We start from the raw sequence: 18,286 nt of genomic DNA on the forward strand, positions 1-18,286 counted from the left end.
CGCATTGCTTTAGTAGCGTCTTTGTGTTTTAGGATGGCTTTACTGCTCCCACTTGCTTCATCTGGAGGCATGATTAGAGTTGATGCAATCCTCAGAGTAGCGAGAATGTAATAACAAACAGAGTCAGTTGGGATGCGGGTCCTCTCGGCTCATCTCGCGAGGTTCGTCAACCGAATTTCCGACATCCGAAGCAAAAAAATCCCGAATGTTTTGTTCGAATACCGAATTGTTCGAGAACCGGGAAGTTCAAAAACCGAGACTCCACTGTATGTAGTCTTTTGGTAGTTACTATTAGCATAGCGAGCATGAAAGAGAAAAGAATCGGGTAAAGGATTCTGCTGCTTAGTTCCCGGGTGAAATGAGTGCACACAGCCCTGGTTTTGGAAGACATTTCCGATGGTGACCGGTAGGTGGCGGTTATGCATCTGAATGCTGCGGGCCAACCGCCACCTCTGAAAGAAAAAGAAAAAGGAGGCTAGCTAGCCGAGTAAGCATCGCATCGTCAAAACTAAGCATTAGCTTCTACCTGTGTTGTTGGCTCCACTTTTCAACACAAAGCCGTGAGCAAGAACCGGCAGCGTTTGTCGCTTTCGGTTCGATCGTTGTCAGTTCTCGTCGAAACATGTTCCGCAGTCGGCCTCCGCCGAGAGGCTCTTACGACAACCGCGGCCCGCCGCCGCCGAGGCTGTACCCGCATCCGAGAGGCGAAGAGCGAAATCGGACCAGATCACTGTACGACTCGGACTACCACCACCGCGGATACTCCGACTACCATCGCCCCCCGCCGCACCGCTGCTACTATCCTCCCGCTGCAGCAGGACACCGAGGCGGGCAGCACCGCTCCGCTGCTCCGCCCCGGGAGGTCAGAGCAATCGAACACGCACACGCGCAACTTTCTGTTTTGCGCACAAGTAGCTTGTTCCGGGCTTGTACTCGGTAGCGGGACGGAGAGATCAAAGAAGTCTCGAGTTCTTTGCAGTGTTCAATGTAAGTAGTTTATCGGACGTGATGCCAAACTTGTTTGCTTGCAGAGGTCGCCGTCTCCTTGCCATCGTCTTCCCGTTGACCACAAACTCGTCATCACGGTGGGCAACGAGCTGACCAGCTCCGGGACTCCGCGTCAGCACGACAGGTCCAAACTTCTTGTTCGCTCATACACCTACGTAGGAATGTGACAACGTTTCTCATAAATGACAGTCGCTTAACGGTGACTGTGAGCCAGTAAGGAACGAGTGAAGGATTGCAGATTCACATACGTGAATCATTGTGCATTGCCAATCCTTCACTCCCCAGATTTTTCCAAAATGTCAAAAGCCTTTCATATCTAGAACCAGGCCAGATCGCCGTACCTACCACTTGGGCTAGAACCACGGACACTCAGTGGTAAAGTGGTGTTCTCCCAACCAAGAGGTTGGTGGTTTGATCCCCAGCCAAATGTCTCGATCATATTACATGCACCATTATCTTGTTTATGTACAAAAGCCTCAAAAACCTCAGCGAATGAATAACTCAACAATGGTCATCCCTTAATGGTATTGTTTTGGAGAATATTTTAAGCGTGCTGGTTACATGTTTTGGAGAAAATCCATCAAACATGTCATGCTATCACTCAGAGACCGATTGCCCACCATGGAAATGGAGAATGTCAACATTGGCTGTGTATGTCGCCACAGAGACAGAAGTCCGGACCGCAGTTGCGGCCGCAGCAGAAGTTGCGCAAGGAGCAAGAGCCGCCATCGCAGCCGGCGGCGCAGTAAGTCTCGGTCCAGGTCCAGAGGGTGCAGTCGAGGGCGGGCGTCCAGCCGGGCCTCAAGCCGGGCCCCAAGCCGGGCCCCAAGCCGAGCCCCAAGCCGAGCCCGCAGTCACAGCAGGAGGCGCAGCAGCAGCAGCAGCAGCACCTCCAGCAGCCCATGTGCCAAACCTTTCAGCGAACTGGAAGTGGCTCGTCGCAGGAAGGAGCAGGAAGAAATGTTGTGTCTGCCCACCAAGTCCATCCTCAAGAAACGCTCCGACTACGAGCACTCGCCATTGGTCAGGGTGCGTTCCTTCCGATGAACACATTGAACACATTGAATATACACGTTGAACGCGCCCTGGTCCTTTCCAGGCGGCTCGGTGGTGGACTGGTTAGCACGTCTGCCTCACAGTTCGGAGGGTGCGGGTTCGATTCCACCCTGTGTGGAGTTTGCATGTTCTCCCTGTGCCTGCGTGGGTTTCCTCCGGGAATTTCGGTTTCCTCCCACCTTCCAAAAACAAAGCTGATTGAGCACTCCAAATTGCCCGTAGGTGTCGTCTCTGTGTGCCCTGCGATTGGCTGGCAACCAGTTTAGGGTGTCCCCCTGCCTACGATGACTGCTGGGATAGGCTCCAGCATGCCCGCCACCCCTGCGGGAACAAGCGGTACAGAAGATGGATGGTCCTTTCCAAAGTACCCCAACGGAAGCTAACGGGCCTTATAGTGAAGTCGGTCGCATCGGCACATTGAATTGCTCTGTGCGACTGTTCAAGTTGCGATTGCTTTGAAACTAGAGTTGTGCAGTGAAAGTGAGCGGTGTTGCCTGGTGCGCATTCACCCGGCCAGCATGGCCTCCTTAAGCTGGCAAGAACAATAAGAACATTTCCACAACTTGCGACTTGAAGCGATTTTTCTTTTCAATCCCATCCTTTGTCACTTGGTCCCGTCTTAAGCTGCGCCGTGGCCCTGTTGTTTTGCTAACATCTTGCTGTTTTTCTCACGGGTTGCGCAACTGGTGACATTTGTTGCAACCAAAAGGAGGCTTCAGAAACTTGAGCTGACCACAGCGCACTTTGGAGTTTGGCTTGTTCAGCAATTAAACGATTTGAGTTGTACGTGGCAGCTGCAGGCGCAGCAGCACTCGCCAAGCAAGTTTCACGTCCCAATACCGGGAGGGCCTTTTGTTTTTGGGACTGCCAAAGGAAGCCGACTGCAATTTGGTGCCAATAGTTCTGGTGCCAGTGCCCGTGCCATCTTTGTTCACGAGGTGACTTTGTGTGTGCGTTTGTGTCGTTCAGACTTGTGACTCGGGCCTGTCTCATGTAGCGGAGGAGCTCCTGCGGGCCGTCAAAGGGATGGATTCGGCCGCCGTGGCGTCTGTGTTGAATGAGCTGCGGTCCGACCCGCAGATGTCGCAGAGGGTCGACTTCAACGCGGAAATCAAGGAGATCCTGAATTTGCTGGACCTGGCAGCGGTGGCCCAAGAAGCCAAGAGTTTGGCGACTGATATTGACGACGAGGAGAAGTTCCTGTATGGAGACTCGGCAGAACCCGAGATAGTGGTTCCGCCTGAGCCACTCCAGAACCACGCCTTTGATCTGTACGGCGATGTCACGGAAGACGTTCTCTACGACGATCTGCTGCCGGCCACCATACCTCCGGTGGTCTCGTCTCCCATCGCAGGCAAGGTCCGTACAGATTGGACCCCCTCGGCTCACGCCTCCGTTTCCCATGCTGCGGCGCAAGCGACGACTCCCGAACCGCCGCCAGACGAGGACAATGATCAGCAGGCGCTGGAAGACTACCAGAAGCTTCAGAACCTTTTGAAGACCATCGGCTTAGATCTGGGTGTGACAGAGATCAGCAAACTGGCTGCCAGGACCAAGGAGCGCTTGCATGGAAATAAGCCCCCCAAGACGCCCAAGCAACGGTGTCCACATTACTCCTCTGGCAGCTCTGACGAAGGTCGCAGCAGGCGCAGCCCAAGCTCAGATGAGGAGGAGGAGGGCGACGACAAACGGGTCCACCACGCCAGACGTGTGGGCAGTTGGAGCAAAGATGTCGGCAGGGCTATCAGTGAGGCGCCACAGCAAACGGCCGCCATTGACGCCGCGGCCCCTTTGTCAGCGACGCCCGTCCCTACGACCGTGCCCATCCCTACGACCATGCCCGTCCCTCCTTCCTACCCCCCCTTGCATGCTCCAGGTATGCTGGCGCCCAGCTATCTGTCACCAGGGTACAGTCAGTATGGGAACTTCCTGCCGTATGCACAACCACAGTGGCCCCCGCCTTTGTACCCGCCCCCAAGCTTGCCGCCGACACCCGGCGCCAACAACTTCCTGCAAGCTCTGCCGTACCATGCAGCTGAGCCCCAGCCGCCACTTCCTGAGGTCAAAGGTCAGTCAGCGCCGAGGGCCGGTTGTCCGTTTGGATGACAAGTAAATCCCGGAAGGGAAAAAGCAGCGAGTGAAACTTGTCACTGAGTGGAAATGTCCCTGTTGTGTGCTTTTTCTTCTTTGGTGGCGGGCATCAATTTAAAGATAAATGTCATCCGGGGCCTTTAATTGCAGCCCCAGCTTGGCGCGTGACCTTTGAAGGGTGACCTTGTTTTGTCGTTCAGGTGCTGTCAAAACTCCTTGGGTCTCCGGGAAGCGAGCAGGACCGGCTTTCTGTCAGGTGTCAGAGCAGGAGAACAACGAAAGCCAGAAGCAGAAGGTTGGTGCGCTTTCTCCCCTTGCCATCGCCAAGAGTCTTGCCGGTGACCTGGTTTTCAGGTTCTGGAGGAGCGGGAGAACCTGAGGCAGGAGCGAGAGCAGCGCATGAAAAAGAAGGAGTATCTCATGAAGGAACTGGAGCGACTCCGCAAGCAACAAGGTAGCGCACGTAGACCAGCGGGAGTGTCCGTCATGACGTACACTTGTGGGCACCTTCAAAGGCCAGATGTCAACTGGCTTGAAGATGGATTGCATTAGGACCGACGGTGCTGTGGCATGAAGGTAGTCAGCCAAGCAGATTCTGGATTAGGACCATGAATAATGGCCTTTAGGTCAGCGTTGGCTTCTTATTTCGGAGTGGAGCTTTGCTAATAGTTGAGCCAGCCTGCCAGCAAGGCGAGACAACGTCCTGAGTGGTGGTAGCAAGCTAATGATCCACTTGGTACATGCGTTGCCCGGAATGCTTGTTTCTTTTCTTCCTCCCTTTTGTCTTCCCTGCTGTATTTTGGCACAGTGCACTAGACTGAAAATCGCACTCAGGAATTTGCCCCCAATTCTAAGTGATCACAGTGAGTTTTGGTCTGCTCAGTGTTGGCATCTATGCTGTTTGAGTCATCTACACGCAGCCTGTCCGACACGCCTTTTTACATGACTGACGGTTCCTGCTTTGTTCTCTGCAGCCAGCCCGCCTCTCAAGATATTGCATTGCGACAACCGACTGGGTGGCGGCTTGTTCTTTTTTTTGTGCTTTCAGGCGAGCTCCTGAGGAAGAAGCGTCGTGAGAAGGATGGTCACAAAGACCCACTCCTGCAGGAGATCAGCCTCCTGCAGGAGGACATCATGATGCAGATCTCCAACCTGCGCAAGGAGCACGAGGTGGCCGAGAAGAAGCGCAGTGAGATTGATAAGGTGGCGCTCATCCTGGGGCTCGGACCCTCAGACCGTCCCCGTTCAACAACCCGGGTGGCGCAGGAAGCCCACGTGCTGGCCAGGCCCAGTATAAGTAGGCCGCGCATGCAGCACTGTCCAGAGCGCCAACAAGATGACGAGCGCCAACAAAATGACACTGGCGGCGGTGGCATCTCCCTGAAGGTACAAACAAATCAACAAGCGCTTCATGGAGCACTTCAAAACAGCACTTGAATATTGTGATCAAACTTTTTGCCATAGCAACAGTGCTCACAATCACATCTTTATTTCTTAGCAGGATGTGCCGGAAGCAAACCGGCAACTGCTCATTCCCGCGACTCCGCCCCCTGAGCCCTTTGAGTACTACGACGCTGGGAATCATTGGTGCAAAAGCTGTAACCTCACCTCGGGATCCATGTTTGATTTTTTTAACCACCTGCACACCAAAACCCACCGCAAGGTTTGTCATGCTTGACCTTTTTGGACTTTTACTTGAGTGTGTGTCACATGTCATGACTTAGCCAAATGGTCGGTAATTCTGTCAGATTTCCGGATGTCGTCTGTTAGGCCAAACTCGAGGCTTATCTGAATTTTGCCAGGGTTTTTTTTGTTTAGTTTTTTCCCGTCTCCCTGTCTTTTTCACATTTCATGACCAAACTTGCTCTTTTTGCCAGTTTCAAGCAGATGTTGTTTCTGGGTCTTTTCCAGACTCTGGACCCTTATGAGCGTCCGTGGGCCTCCTCGTCCACCCAAGCGACGAAGAAAGCGCAGACGGAAGAGAAGCTAATGAAACCGGCCAAAGGTACTGCATATCAATCATTTGATCATGCGTGCATTCAGGACGTCTTGTGGTTCCCGGTTGACTCAGTCACATTTATTGTGGCGCTATCTTGCAGGTTCTGAGTTCTTATTTCCTGTGCGCGGATTTTTCTGTTTGCTGTGTGAAAAGTTCTTTGGAGACGCAATCTGCGCAGAAGAGCACGTCACCACTCACGGCCACAACGACAACTACAAGGTATTGAACAGCAGTCTGTGTCGCTTCCTGTGACAGGAACTGTGTGAGTTTGACCTGGCACATTAGCTTTAACTATGGCATTGGGCGGAATCCTCATATGTCCAAAAGCATCACTTTGCGGTGGACCCCCAAAATGGCAGCTTTGTTCAATCATTAGCATTGCGCAAGCCACACTAGATTGGTCAGTCTTTTGTAAAAATAAACCCGCATGTGTTGACTGACCAAAAGTATCCATTTTTTAAACAAATGCAGTAATCCTTGGATATATTGTGGTCCATTTATCACGGCTTCAGTACATTGCGGATTTCTTTTCAAATTAAAAAATAAATCAAAAATTCAAAATAAAACTTCTAAATTGTTTTTTTAAGACAAATACTCGATGCTGACTCATCTTTCTGGCGAGATCACAAGTCCTCACTATGTTTTTCTTTGTGACCTCATGCTAACATCATTGGCGCCGACGTTTATCACTATGTCCGAGTAGCTAGTGTTGTTGGAACTACGCTGTTGACTAGTCCTTTTGTGAGTCAGCTCCCTAAGATTAGCTTCTATGTCGGGTGCTCTGCCCCCAGGAAGACTGCCGTGGCTGGATTTTTAAGCGTGATATTTCGGGTGATGGAGTCACCTATAACCAAGGTGCGAGGGCCAGTAGACCGACATGACTTTGGACGGCTATGCGTCTTACCTGGCTCATCGCGATTAGCAAGCCGCTTGGAGCTAATGCTAACGGGGCTAGCGGGCTGACTACAGTCTGCGACAGTGTCCACCACATCTACTGTTATCGCACTATTCTGCTCTAACTGGCGGACAAACAATAGCAACCCGGAAGGCTAGCATGTACCTTGTTATAAAAAAACTTGTTATAATAATACAAGAGTTCTAAAAACATATTTACAGTATGCATACTATATCTACATGTACGTATTATATTTATATTATTTATACATTATTTTCTGTATGTCATTTATACTACGTATTAATATAGTATTTACATGTATGAAACTATTATCTATAATTTAATGTTCTAATGGTAACATATGCACTTATATGGTTTAATATAGCGGCTCGGTGACGCAGTGAGTAGCACGTCCGCCTCACAGTTAGGAGGGTGCGGGTTCGATTCCACCTCCAGCCCTATCTGTGTGGAGTCTGCATGTTCTCCCCGTGTCCGCGTGGGTTTTCTCTGGGCACTCCAGTTTCCTCCCACATCCCAAAAACATGCTTGATAGGCCGATTGAACACTCCAAATTGTCCCTAGGTGTGAGTGCGAATGGTTGTTCGTCTCTGTGTGCCCTGCGATTGGTTGGCAACCAGTTCAGGGTGTCCCCCGCCTACTGCCCGATGACGGCTGGGATAGGCTTCAGCACGCCCGCGACCCCCGTGGGGACTAGGCGGTTCAGAAAATGGATGGATGGTTTAATATACAGAAGACCCCTTATGATGGAAAAGATAAATGGATGCCGTTTTCCCTCGCCCGGACGCGGGTCACCGGGGCCCCTCTCTGGAGCCAGGCCTGGAGGTGGGGCTCGAAGGCGAGCGCCTGGTGGCCGGGCCTTCGCTCATGGGGTCTGGTCGGGCATAGCCTGAAAAGAAGACGTGGGTCCCCCTTCCAATGGGCTCACCACCTATAGGAGGGGCCAAAGGGGTCGGGTGCATAGTGAGCTGGGCGGCAGCCAAAGGCGGGGACCTTGGCGGTCCGATCCCCCTGCTGCCACATGTTTTGGACACTCGGGTGAAGAGAGGGGCGGAGCTCTCAACTGATCACCACCTGGTGGTGGGTTGGCTCAGATGGTGGGGGAAGATGCCGGTTCGACCTGGCAGACCCAAACGCTCTGTGAGGGTCTGCTGGGAACGTCTGGCAGAATCCCCTGTCAGGAAGAGCTTCAACTCCCACCTCCGGCAGAGCTTTTCCCACGTCCCGAGGGAGGCGAGGGACATTGAGTCCGAGTGGACCATGTTCCGCGCCTCCATTGTTGAGGCAGCCGACCGGAGCTGTGGCCGTAAGTTTGTTGGTGCCTGTCGTGGCGGCAATCCCCGAACCCGCTGGTGGACACCGGCGGTAAGGGATGCCGTCAAGCTGAAGGAGGAGTCCTATAGGGCGGTTTTGGCCAACGGGACTCCGGAGGCAGCTGACAGGTACCAAATGGCCAAGCGGAACGCGGCTTCGGCGGTTGCTGAGGCAAAATCCCGGGCGTGGGAGGAGTTTGGCGAGGCCATGGAGAATGACTTCCGGACGGCTTTGAGGAAATTCTGGTCCACCATCCGGCGTCTCAGGAGGGGAAAGCAGTGCTCGGTCAACACTGTTTAAGAAGGGGGACCGGAGGGTGTGTTCCAATTACAGGGGAATCACACTCCTCAGCCTCCCTGGTAAGGTCTATTCAGGGGTGCTGGAGAGGAGGATCCGTCGGGAGGTCAAACCTCGGATTCAGGAGGAGCAGTGTGGCTTTCGTCCTGGCCGTGGAACAGTGGACCAGCTCTACACCCTCGGCAGGATCCTCGAGGGTGCATGGGAGTTCGCCCAACCAGTACACATGTGCTTTGTGGACTTGGAGAAGGCGTTCGACCGTGTCCCTCGGGAGGTTCTCTGGAGGGTGCTTCGGGAGTACGGGGTGCCGAGCCAACTGATAAGGGCGGTTCGGTCCCTGTATCACCGATGCCAGAGTTTGGTCCGCATTTCCGGCAGTAAGTCGGATTCGTTCCCAGTGAGGGTTGGACTCCGCCAAGGCTGCCCTTTGTGTCACCAATTCTGTTCATAATTTTTATGGACAGAATTTCTAGGCGCAGCCGAGGCGTTGAGGGGGTCCGGTTTGGGGACCTCAGCATCGCGTCACTGCTTTTTGCAGATGACGTGGTGCTGTTGGCTTCTTCAGTCCGTGATCTCCAGCTCTCACTGGAGCGGTTCGCAGCCAAGTGTGAAGCGGTCGGGATGAGGGTCAGCACCTCTAAATCCGAGTCCATGGTCCTCGGTCGGAAAAGGGTGGAATGCCCTCTCCGGATCGGGGATGAGATCCTGCCCCAAGTGGAGAAGTTCAAGTATCTTGGGGTCTTGTTCACGAGTGAGGGCAGGATGGACCGCGAGATCGACAGGCGGATCGGATCGGTGCAGCGTCGGCAGTAATGCGGACTATGTACCGTTCCGTCGTGGTGAAGAGAGAGCTGAGCCAAATGGCAAAGCTCTCGATTTACCGGTCGATCTACACTCCTACCCTCACCTATGGTCACGAGCTATGGGTCCAGGATACAAGCGGCTGAAATGAGTTTCCTCCGCAGGATGTCCGGGCTCTCCCTTAGAGATAGGGTGAGAAGCTCGGTCATCCGGGAGAGACTCGGAGTAGAGCCGCTGCTCCTCCACGTTGAGAGGAGCCAGATGAGGTGGCTCGGGCATCTCATCAGGATGCCTCCTGGACGCCTCCCCGGGGAGGTGTTCCGGGCATGTCCCACCGGTAGGAGACTCCGGGGACGACCCAGGACGCGCTGGAGAGACTACGTCTCTCGGCTGGCCTGGGAAGGCCTTGGGATCCCCCGGGATGAGCTGGAGAAAGTGGCTGGGGAGAGGGAGGTCTGGGAGTCCCTCCTAAAGCTGCTGCCCCCGCGACCCGACCCCGGATAAGCGGAAGAAGATGAAGGAAGGTGAAGGTTTAATATACATTTATTGATACACAAAAATGTATGTATGTCAAAAATGAGAGAGTGACACTACTTCCCGGTTTTTCACATATCGCGGGTGGTCTTGGAACCAATTATCCGCGATAAACGAGAGATTACTGTATATGATTACTGTATTTGAGGCTTTGGCCCGAGGCCGGCAATAAGTCATGCTTTTGGTTGTCAGCTGAGTTGCATGTGGTTATTGTCATGGTGACACATTTGCTGGCGTCTTTCTCATTGGCCCACACTATTCCACAGCCTGTCTTTGGGAGGTCGTTGACATTGACCAATTTTTTTCTTCTCTCACCCACCATTTCAGAAAACAATGCACAAGAATCCGCTGTATGAGCAGAGAAGGAATTTGGATCGCCAAGCTGGGCTGGCCTCCAACCAGACAGGCAAAAAACGTAAACATGAAGAAGACAAGGGTGAGAAAACCAAAGGCAAAAAGGAGAGAAAAGGTGAAAAGGACTTTGGCACAGAGGTTGCCTCATCCAAAGCTGGTCACGAGGAAGACAGAGCCAAAGTGTTGAAGAGAGAAAACGATCTTCAAACTATGAGGACGTCTTGTTATGCCAGGATAGAAGAGGAGGACAAATTGAAATCCAAGAAGAAAAGTGACAAGTGCCATTGGGCTCTAGAGGAAGAGGATAGGCCCAATTCGAGGAGAGATGACCAAGAACGACACAAACAAAGCCAAGAAAGACGTCAGTATCGGAATCACAAGCAGGAAGAGGAGCAGTACGAGTGCCAGCCACAACATGATGACAGACACAAGTTAGACAAACACCAGCGTGAACGACAAGACAAGGAGAAGAATGAGCAAAGTGCCTCAGAGCAACTGGAAACTGTGGTCAAGCCCTACCACCCGCCCAAAGTCATCTGCGGACCCAGTCCGGCCATGAGAGCTAAACTGCTCAAGCAGAACCCGGACGCCGCAAAGCTGCCAGCGACCATCGGAAAGTTCACCTGGAAGAAACGGGAAAACCAGCTAGTTAAAGATGCCCAGAAAGCGGCTGCCGAGTTCATCAAGGACGACCAACAAGATGCCAATGACGACTCGTTTGCTAAGTCTGTGGCCTTCGCGAAGGAAATTGCGCAAAAGTTATCTGGTACCGGCAGCTCATCGGCGCCGTGGACGTCGAGTGGCGCCAACCAATCGCCAGTGCCTGCCGACTTTGCGGCCCCTCCCGCAGCTCAGAGGAGAAAGTGCACTGTGACAAAACCTGCAGCTCTTAGCACTGGCAGCCCCTTCGTAGCTTCTCAGGGCTCACCCACACCAGACGGAGCCATTTTTCCTCCTCTTGAGAGACTGCCGGAAGCCAAGCGGGACACTCTCAATTCAGCCCCTTCCAAGACCGAGTGCCAGCCTGGCCAACCTGTGTCTCAGTCTCTTCACCATTTGTCTGATCCCAGAGCAGCGTTCCCGGCATCGAGTCCCACCCTCACATTTGTCAGACCAGCGCCAACCACATTCCATTCTGCACCGTCGGGCTTGGGCTCATCCTTACCTGGGTCAAGTTCTAACCTAGACATTGTTAGACCAGCCCCGCCCAGGTTCCCTTCGACCCCATCGGACAGCAGCTCTTTACCTGGGTCAAATCCAGCCTTGTCAGCAAGCAAACCAACTGCAACTGCTTTAAGGCCTGAGGTTAACTGGGCCATTCCCCCACCTTCGAGGTCTGAAGATAATTCTGCCACTTCCTCGCCTTCGAGGCCTGAGGTTAATTCGGCCACTTCCTCGCCTTCGAGGCCTGAGGTTAAGCTTGAGGTTAACTCGGCCACTCTCCCGCCTTCAAGGTCCGAGGTTAAGCCTGAGGTTAACTGGGCCACTCCCTTCACTTTGAGGCCTGAGGTTAACTGGGCCACTCCCCTGCCTTCGAGGCCTGTTAACCCGGCTCCACAAGTGTCGCAAACTGTTCAGTCCCCCGTTGAAGTGGAAATGGTGGACATGGAGCCGGATGTGGCCGCTCCTGGTGTCCCAGAAAGTGAGCAGACTCACATGGTGTTTGTCAAACCACCGCCGCCCTTTAGCATGGTGGATGCCGCTCAGAAGTCTGACAAACCAAAAACTAACCTGGCTGCTGCTAAAGCCCAGGATTTATTTGGTATCTTCTACAGTACAAAGGACAAGACGGGATCCTTGTCCTTTTCAAAGTCAGGGGTAGTTGACATAAGTGAGAGCCACAAAGGTCCATTTATCACAGAACTAGTGGTGCAATCTGCAGCCCAACCTTCAAATGAATCTCCTCAGCCAGATCCCGCATTGCCAGAAAGACCCCAACCGCGGTCCCAATCAAAGTTCCGAACTGAATCAGTTTGGTCTTTGCAGACCACCCCCGAGCAAGCAACTGAGGGAGTTCCGCTTGACACTTGTGTTGCAAGTCCACATGGAGAGGGTCCTGAAAGCATGCCAGCACATGCGTCGCAAACTCAGCATGTTAAAACTTGTGAAGCCAAAACAGATGAAAATCCGAGGAGCTTTCTAGAATTACACCGTGAAACATCGGTGAAGCTCAAATACATTCCCGCTCCGAGAATGCCAGGGAAAACTGCAAAAAAGAGAACTCCATCCTCCCATGTCCCCATCCGACAAACCCGATCTCAAACCAGGCTGCATCATCTCAAGCAGACCCTAGAAGATGCTGAGCCAGATCTCTCAGAGTCTCCAGGAGTTGCTGACCTAAAAATTTCAGAGTCTGCAGGAGATGCTGACCAGAAACTCTCAGAGTTTGCAGGAGACGCTGACAAGAAGCTCTCAGAGTCTACAGGAGATGCTGACCAGAAGCTCTCAGATTTTGGAGACACTGACCCCAAGCTCTCTGAGTCTGAGGGATATGCTGACCGAAATGTCTCAGAGTCTGCCCAATATGTTGACCAAAAACTCTGAGTCTGCCTAAGATGCTGACCAGAAGCTCTTGGAGTCTGTTGGAGATTCTGACCAGAGGCCCTCAGATTCTGCTGACCAGAAGCTCTTGGAGTCTGTAGGGGATTCGGACCAGAAGCCCTCAGATTCTATTGGCCCAAAGCCAGTCTGCAGGAAATTCTGACCAGAAACCCTCAGATTCTGCTGAAGCCATTGGAGGCCCCAGGAGATGCTAAACCAACGCTCCCTGGGACACCTCAAAATGATGAGACAATATTAATCTCCACTCTTCTGGACTCCTTGCCAATTTCAACCTAGAGTAGGAGGAGACACAAGGGAGGCTCTCGTTTGAAGGCTTTGTTCGTCAACATTCTTTTGGGTTTTCATCTGCAAATTCAAGACTTGGATAACATGTTCTCTGTTATACAGGGATTGGTCCCGTACCTAGAGTACCACGTAACAAAAAAGAAAAAAAAAAGTCATTCCAAGATTACAAACAAAATATTTTTTTTTCCTCATTTCTTTTCCTGGCTGAACATTTGTGAGGTAAAGTACGCTTGACTCTTTCTATTCAATTTGAGTCGTACTGTCAGTAGATTTGCGTAGGTGGTCTACCGCTTTGAACAATGATGGACCAGTGCTTGCAAAATCCATAAAATTTGGTTCCCTCCGCTTGTCTTGTGCAACCATGTTTTAATAAAAGTAACTTAGGGACACTTTTTCTCCTGTCCTTTTTAAAACCAATGACAGTTTAGCTGTAGTACCCATTGTTGCGTATTACAGAACATGTACACATTGCTGTTGCTCTCTCTTCAGCATCAATCAACTATAGGTCACATAAATGAAAAAAAAGTCACAAATTAACAAGTGCTTTTGGTTAATATAGAGTAGGTTTTTGTATTTGTACACTGGGTAGCACGTCCGCCTCACAGTTAGGAGGGTGTGGGTTAGATTACACCTCTAGCCCTCCCTGTGTGGAGTTTGCATGTTCTCCCCGTGTCCGCGTGGGTTTTCTCGGGGCACTCTGGTTTCCTCCCACATTCCAAAAACATGCTCGGTAGGTCAATTGAGCGCTCCAAATTGTCCCTAGGTGTGAGTGCGACCGGTTGTTCGTCTCGGTGTGCCCTGCGATTGGCTGCCAACCAGTTCAGGGTGTGTCCCCCGCCAACTGCCCGATTGCGGCTGGGATAGGCTCAGGCATGCCCGTGACCCCCGTGGGGACAAAGCGGTTCAGAAAACGGATGTATGGAGGTCTGTGAAAGCCAAAATTCTTACTGGTTAATAGATGATCAACTTGTCATGCAATAAAATGTAAATTAATTATTTGAAGATCATCTACTGTGATTGTTTTTTTTGTTATTACATGCTTTGCAAGTTGCAAAACCTGAAAAATCAGCTGTGTATCAAATACTTGTTCTCCCCACTGTACAGCCGATTTAACCAGAGCAGCACAAATCTTGTTTTTAATGTCAAATATTTTGTTGTCCACGGCACCACACCACATGATGGAAATGTATTCAATGTCCTGTTGTAACATGACAAGATTGTATTGCGCATGTGGCCCAAAAACAAAAGCAAAGAGCGCTCAGTAAACAGTGTCACTGGTAAGGAGTCCATCTTACATCTTCCAAACGTGTCACCTGAACTGAAAGTTAACATATGACAACTATTGTGTACCAGCGTGTGCTTTCTGGCAGCAATACACTTGCGTCAAAACGCAAAGCAGAGACAGGAGAAAATCAACTGGATCAAACAGAATGTAAAGAAGAGGCGCCTCAGCCCATGTCGTTTGGGTTGTTTGTCATGTCAAAGGCGGAAAACGGCATTCCTCAAGTGTTGTTGAGGCCTGTGCACCGTAGGGCTGCGGCACGGCGGCCACTCAGTGCACGCCGCACGACGTCCCGCCACTGGTCGTCGGAGATCTCCTGCGCCCAGGCCGGCACGCCCGGTGACGGCAGCGCCACCGCCGCCATGGTCCTCTTCACCAGCTCCACATGGGCTGTGCCAGAAAGATGTTAGATGGTTTTGCAGATGGGGCATTCATCTGGCCAGTTCCTCCAATCCAAAAGCCGTCATAGCCACCAGCAGCTTTTGGGGTGTAGGAACTATCCAGGTCCACGAGCCACTGCATCTGATTTGGAACAGACTAAAAACAACTACATTGCCCATCCCCATGCGGTGACTTGGGAGTGGGCAATGAATGAATGCATGTAGTCATTCAGTCACTTATAGTCAAAGTGCCATGTTTTCAATCCCGTTCGATATTCTGTCTCCTCCGAAAAAATATGCCCCACCCACCGGCATCCATGGGGATGGAAGTGCGGCTTCTCTCGGCCGCCGCTTCCTCTGGGTCGTCCTCATCGCTGTGAGAGAGAGGGGCTTCCAGGAGGTGTAGACCCATTACCTGCAGCACAAAAAAAGGCCATGACACTGACTCGCAGCCAGTGCAAGACAAAGTCCAGTCTCGGCTGGCTCCAACCTCCATCCTGTGCTGGAGATTCGGGACGTCATCCCCGTCCTGATTGAGGGGCTGGTATGAGTAGCTCCCCCCCTCCTCCTCCCAAGGGACCTGTTGGGTTGTCCCCTCCCCCTCCTGATCCTCCTCACTCCCGCTCCATGCCGCTCCGCTGACTGCATCTCCATCACGTGTGTTCTTGTCGTCATCCTCGCACGGTGGGAAAACTCGCTCTGGTCCCATGATGGGGGTCACCACTGATTGGGTGGAAGGGCAAACAGCACAACTCGCTCAAATGACCTCGACTCTTTATTGAGTGATGTTAGATGAATACAATGGTCATGTTAATGACTACAAATTCAATGTGCGTCACCTTTCCTATGAGAGAGAGTGTGTGTGTGTGTTCAAACCTTTGCTTGAAAGGTTTCTGGCGTCAAGATTTGTGGGTAAAATGTCTGCGTTTTTTCCGTCCTAAAGATACCTTCAAGCTGGCATCCAGGCATCTTTGCAAGCATTTTTACAATTGCAACGACCTACCCATTCCTCGGAGTATTGCCGTGACATCTCGTTCGAATAGTCCAGCTTGGCTGCCTGGTGAAGCTAACCGCTAACTAGCGCTCGGACTCGTTAGTGTTTTTACCAGATGACTTCATCCAGGTGATATTGGTACTACTCGCCGGGCCGTAAGCGAAATGCTTGAAAGTAGAACTCACCTGTTATTTGCCAGTATTTCCGTTTGATCGCGAAGAGCTGCCAAAACAAGCTAGCCTTGGAGCTTAGCGGTGCGTCACAGCAAGCCCGCTGACCAATCAGCCGTCGCATTCTCGTGACGTCACCAAAGTGTAACAGCAATGTTTCAAGAACATATTCTCCGGCTGTTTGGAATATAAAGTGCAAAAATAATTTAGTCATTTGCGAAATAAACTAAAGACTGCAGGTGAAGAAGCCCCTCGAACTGCTCTTTGGTGCCATTTTAAATTCTAACCTCGAAATAGACCAAATTAAATCAGGGATGAGAATTTTCTGCGGATTTCCATGTTTTTTTCCGTCGAAAGTATCATTTTCATGAATCGTGTAAATCTGTTGAGAAAGGGAAGCGGCCGGCCAGTTGGCATTCGCCCGCCCGCCGCGACGGCATTGTACGGAAATCGGCTTGCCTCTGTAAACTTATCTAACTGGTAGCTAGTGATGGGTCAGGTGTGCTCGATTTGGTTCCCCCGTGAGGATTTGGTTCCCCCGTGAGGATTTGTTCCCCCTGCGGAGGGAGCTAGTGATGGGAATTCCAGTTCCAGTTCATTTAGGTGAACTGAATCTTTAGAATTAGTTCACTCAAAAGATTCGTTCAAACGAATCGTTCAACGAATCATCTTTCCCAACTGATCCAATTTCTCTTTTTTATTATTTTTTTAAATTTATTTATTTTTCTTATACATCCCGTGGAAACAACCCATACATATCATACAATACAACTACATAACCCCCCCCCCCCCCACACACACACACACCAAATTATTATATATAATAATAATTGGCCGGGTAATTAATACATTTCTTTCCATAATACAACACTTACACACTGATCCGTTGGCAAAAGTCTCTCACCTGGTCGTGAACGGGAAGTTGCGTCACTGACTCTCGTGAATGAGAAATTACGTCACTGATACGTAAAGTCCATACTGTACTCGCTGCTGATTGGTCGTTCGTGAAGTTTCACGAATGAGTGACAGACAGCATTGCCGCTATGCCATTGCCATTAACAATGATGATAATAATAATAATTATTATAATAATAAAAGTACATCTCAAACCAGCAATCTAACGTGGAACTGCAGTCGATATATTGGATAACAGTATAAGTAAATCGTAAATCTATATTCTTGCTTTCACTTCTTTTGGTTCTTTTAGCACAAAAAAATTATTTTAGGTTGCATTACCTGACATGTTACGGCATTTACTTCCGCCTTCATCAGAGTGTCACTGCTGTAGTTGTGACGCGTCTTTATCAGCTGATGGATGAATGAAGGCGTGACTCACCTGTCAAATTTGACAGATGAGTCACGCCCTCTGCTGTCCCTTAACCTCTCCAAAATGCTGCTCCAGGTGGTAGAGAGCATGTAGGCTCCCTCGTCCCTGATGATGGTCCTCGGGCCTCGTTTTCGGATCTCAATGGCCTCCCTGATCCGACGCTGGTGTTTATTTTCTTTGGTGTGGATGATCCATCCATCCATCCATCCATCCATCCATCCATCCATCCCTCCATCTTCCGCTTATCCGGGGTCGGGTCGCGGGGGCAGCAGCTTTAGGAGGGACTCCCAGACCTCCCTCTCCTCAGCCACTTTATCCAGCTCATCCCGGGGGATCCCAAGGCGTTCCCAGGCCAGCCGAGAGACATAGTCTCTCCAGCGCGTCCTGGGTCGTCCCCGGGGTCTCCTACCGGTAGGACATGCCCGGAACACCTCATCTGGCTCCTCTCAACGTGGAGGAGCAGCGGCTCTACTCCGAGTCTCTCCCGGATGACCGAGCTCTAAGGGAGAGCCCGGACACCCTGCGGAGGAAACTCATTTCAGCCGCTTGTATCCTGGATCTCGTTCTTTTGGTCATGACCCATAGCTTGTGACCATAGGTGAGGGTAGGAGCGTAGATTGGCCGGTAAATCGAGAGCTTTGCCATTTGGCTCAGCTTTCTCTTCACCACGACGGACTGGTACAGAGTCAGCATTACTGCCGACGCTGCACCGATCCGCCTGTCGATCTCGCGGTCCATCCTGCCCTCACTCGTGAACAAGACCCCAAGATACTTGAGCTCCTCCACTTGGGGCAGGATCTCATCCCCGATCCGGAGAGGGCATTCCACCCTTTTCCGACCGAGGACCATGGACTCGGATTTGGAGGGGCTGACCCTCATCCCGACCGCTTCACACTCGGCTGCGAACTGCTCCAGTGAG

The 18,286-nt window shown here is 51.5% G+C and overlaps 2 protein-coding genes across 9 annotated transcripts; one reads left to right on the forward strand and one right to left on the reverse strand.

Annotated features, from left to right (window-relative positions):
- The first annotated feature begins 198 nt into the window (after nucleotides 1-198).
- On the forward strand, nucleotides 199-14,496 carry znf318 (zinc finger protein 318). 2 transcript variants are annotated; one of them, XM_085921769.1, is made up of 11 exons: nucleotides 199-862; nucleotides 1,032-1,132; nucleotides 1,674-2,037; nucleotides 3,034-4,132; nucleotides 4,356-4,450; nucleotides 4,510-4,609; nucleotides 5,204-5,541; nucleotides 5,657-5,818; nucleotides 6,067-6,160; nucleotides 6,255-6,373; nucleotides 10,341-14,496. In XM_085921769.1, the coding sequence occupies exons 1-11, from the start codon at nucleotides 623-625 to the stop codon at nucleotides 12,909-12,911; spliced, it is 5,283 nt and encodes a 1,760-aa protein (XP_085777895.1). In that variant the 5' UTR covers nucleotides 199-622; the 3' UTR covers nucleotides 12,912-14,496. The 2 variants fall into 2 exon arrangements, with proteins under 2 accessions (XP_085777895.1, XP_085777894.1); XM_085921768.1 differs by having other exon boundaries at nucleotides 200-862; nucleotides 5,654-5,818; nucleotides 10,341-14,495.
- mea1 (male-enhanced antigen 1) lies at nucleotides 13,485-18,273 on the reverse strand. 7 transcript variants are annotated; one of them, XM_085921773.1, is made up of 6 exons: nucleotides 17,422-18,273; nucleotides 17,277-17,348; nucleotides 16,056-16,217; nucleotides 15,367-15,599; nucleotides 15,186-15,291; nucleotides 13,485-14,886 (listed from the first exon to the last, which is right to left on the reverse strand). In XM_085921773.1, exons 2-6 carry the CDS (start codon nucleotides 17,281-17,283, stop codon nucleotides 14,717-14,719), a joined length of 678 nt encoding a protein of 225 aa, XP_085777899.1. In that variant the 5' UTR covers nucleotides 17,284-17,348; nucleotides 17,422-18,273; the 3' UTR covers nucleotides 13,485-14,716. The 7 variants fall into 7 exon arrangements, with proteins under 7 accessions (XP_085777899.1, XP_085777898.1, XP_085777902.1 ...); XM_085921772.1 differs by lacking the exon at nucleotides 17,422-18,273 and having other exon boundaries at nucleotides 17,277-17,380; XM_085921776.1 differs by lacking the exons at nucleotides 17,277-17,348; nucleotides 17,422-18,273 and adding an exon at nucleotides 16,945-17,222.
- Between the last annotated feature and the right edge of the window lie 13 nt (nucleotides 18,274-18,286).

This window comes from Syngnathus leptorhynchus, chromosome 10, assembly GCF_054491065.1.
Source record: "Syngnathus leptorhynchus isolate UIUO chromosome 10, UIUO_Slep, whole genome shotgun sequence".
Lineage (NCBI taxonomy): Eukaryota > Metazoa > Chordata > Actinopteri > Syngnathiformes > Syngnathidae > Syngnathus > Syngnathus leptorhynchus.

Coding starts and splice junctions, on each gene's coding strand:
- znf318 (XM_085921768.1), top strand. CDS start 623: ATGTTCCGCAGTCGGCCTCCGCCGAGAGGCTCTTACGACAACCGCGGC. Junction 4,451..4,509: donor ACGAAAGCCAGAAGCAGAAG/GTTGGTGCGCTT, acceptor CCTGGTTTTCAG/GTTCTGGAGGAGCGGGAGAA. Junction 5,819..6,066: donor ACACCAAAACCCACCGCAAG/GTTTGTCATGCT, acceptor GGTCTTTTCCAG/ACTCTGGACCCTTATGAGCG.
- mea1 (XM_085921771.1), bottom strand. CDS start 16,254: ATGACTAAATTATTTTTGCACTTTATATTCCAAACAGCCGGAGAATAT. Junction 15,292..15,366: donor ATCTCCAGCACAGGATGGAG/GTTGGAGCCAGC, acceptor TTTGTGCTGCAG/GTAATGGGTCTACACCTCCT. Junction 14,887..15,185: donor TTCCATCCCCATGGATGCCG/GTGGGTGGGGCA, acceptor TTTCTGGCACAG/CCCATGTGGAGCTGGTGAAG.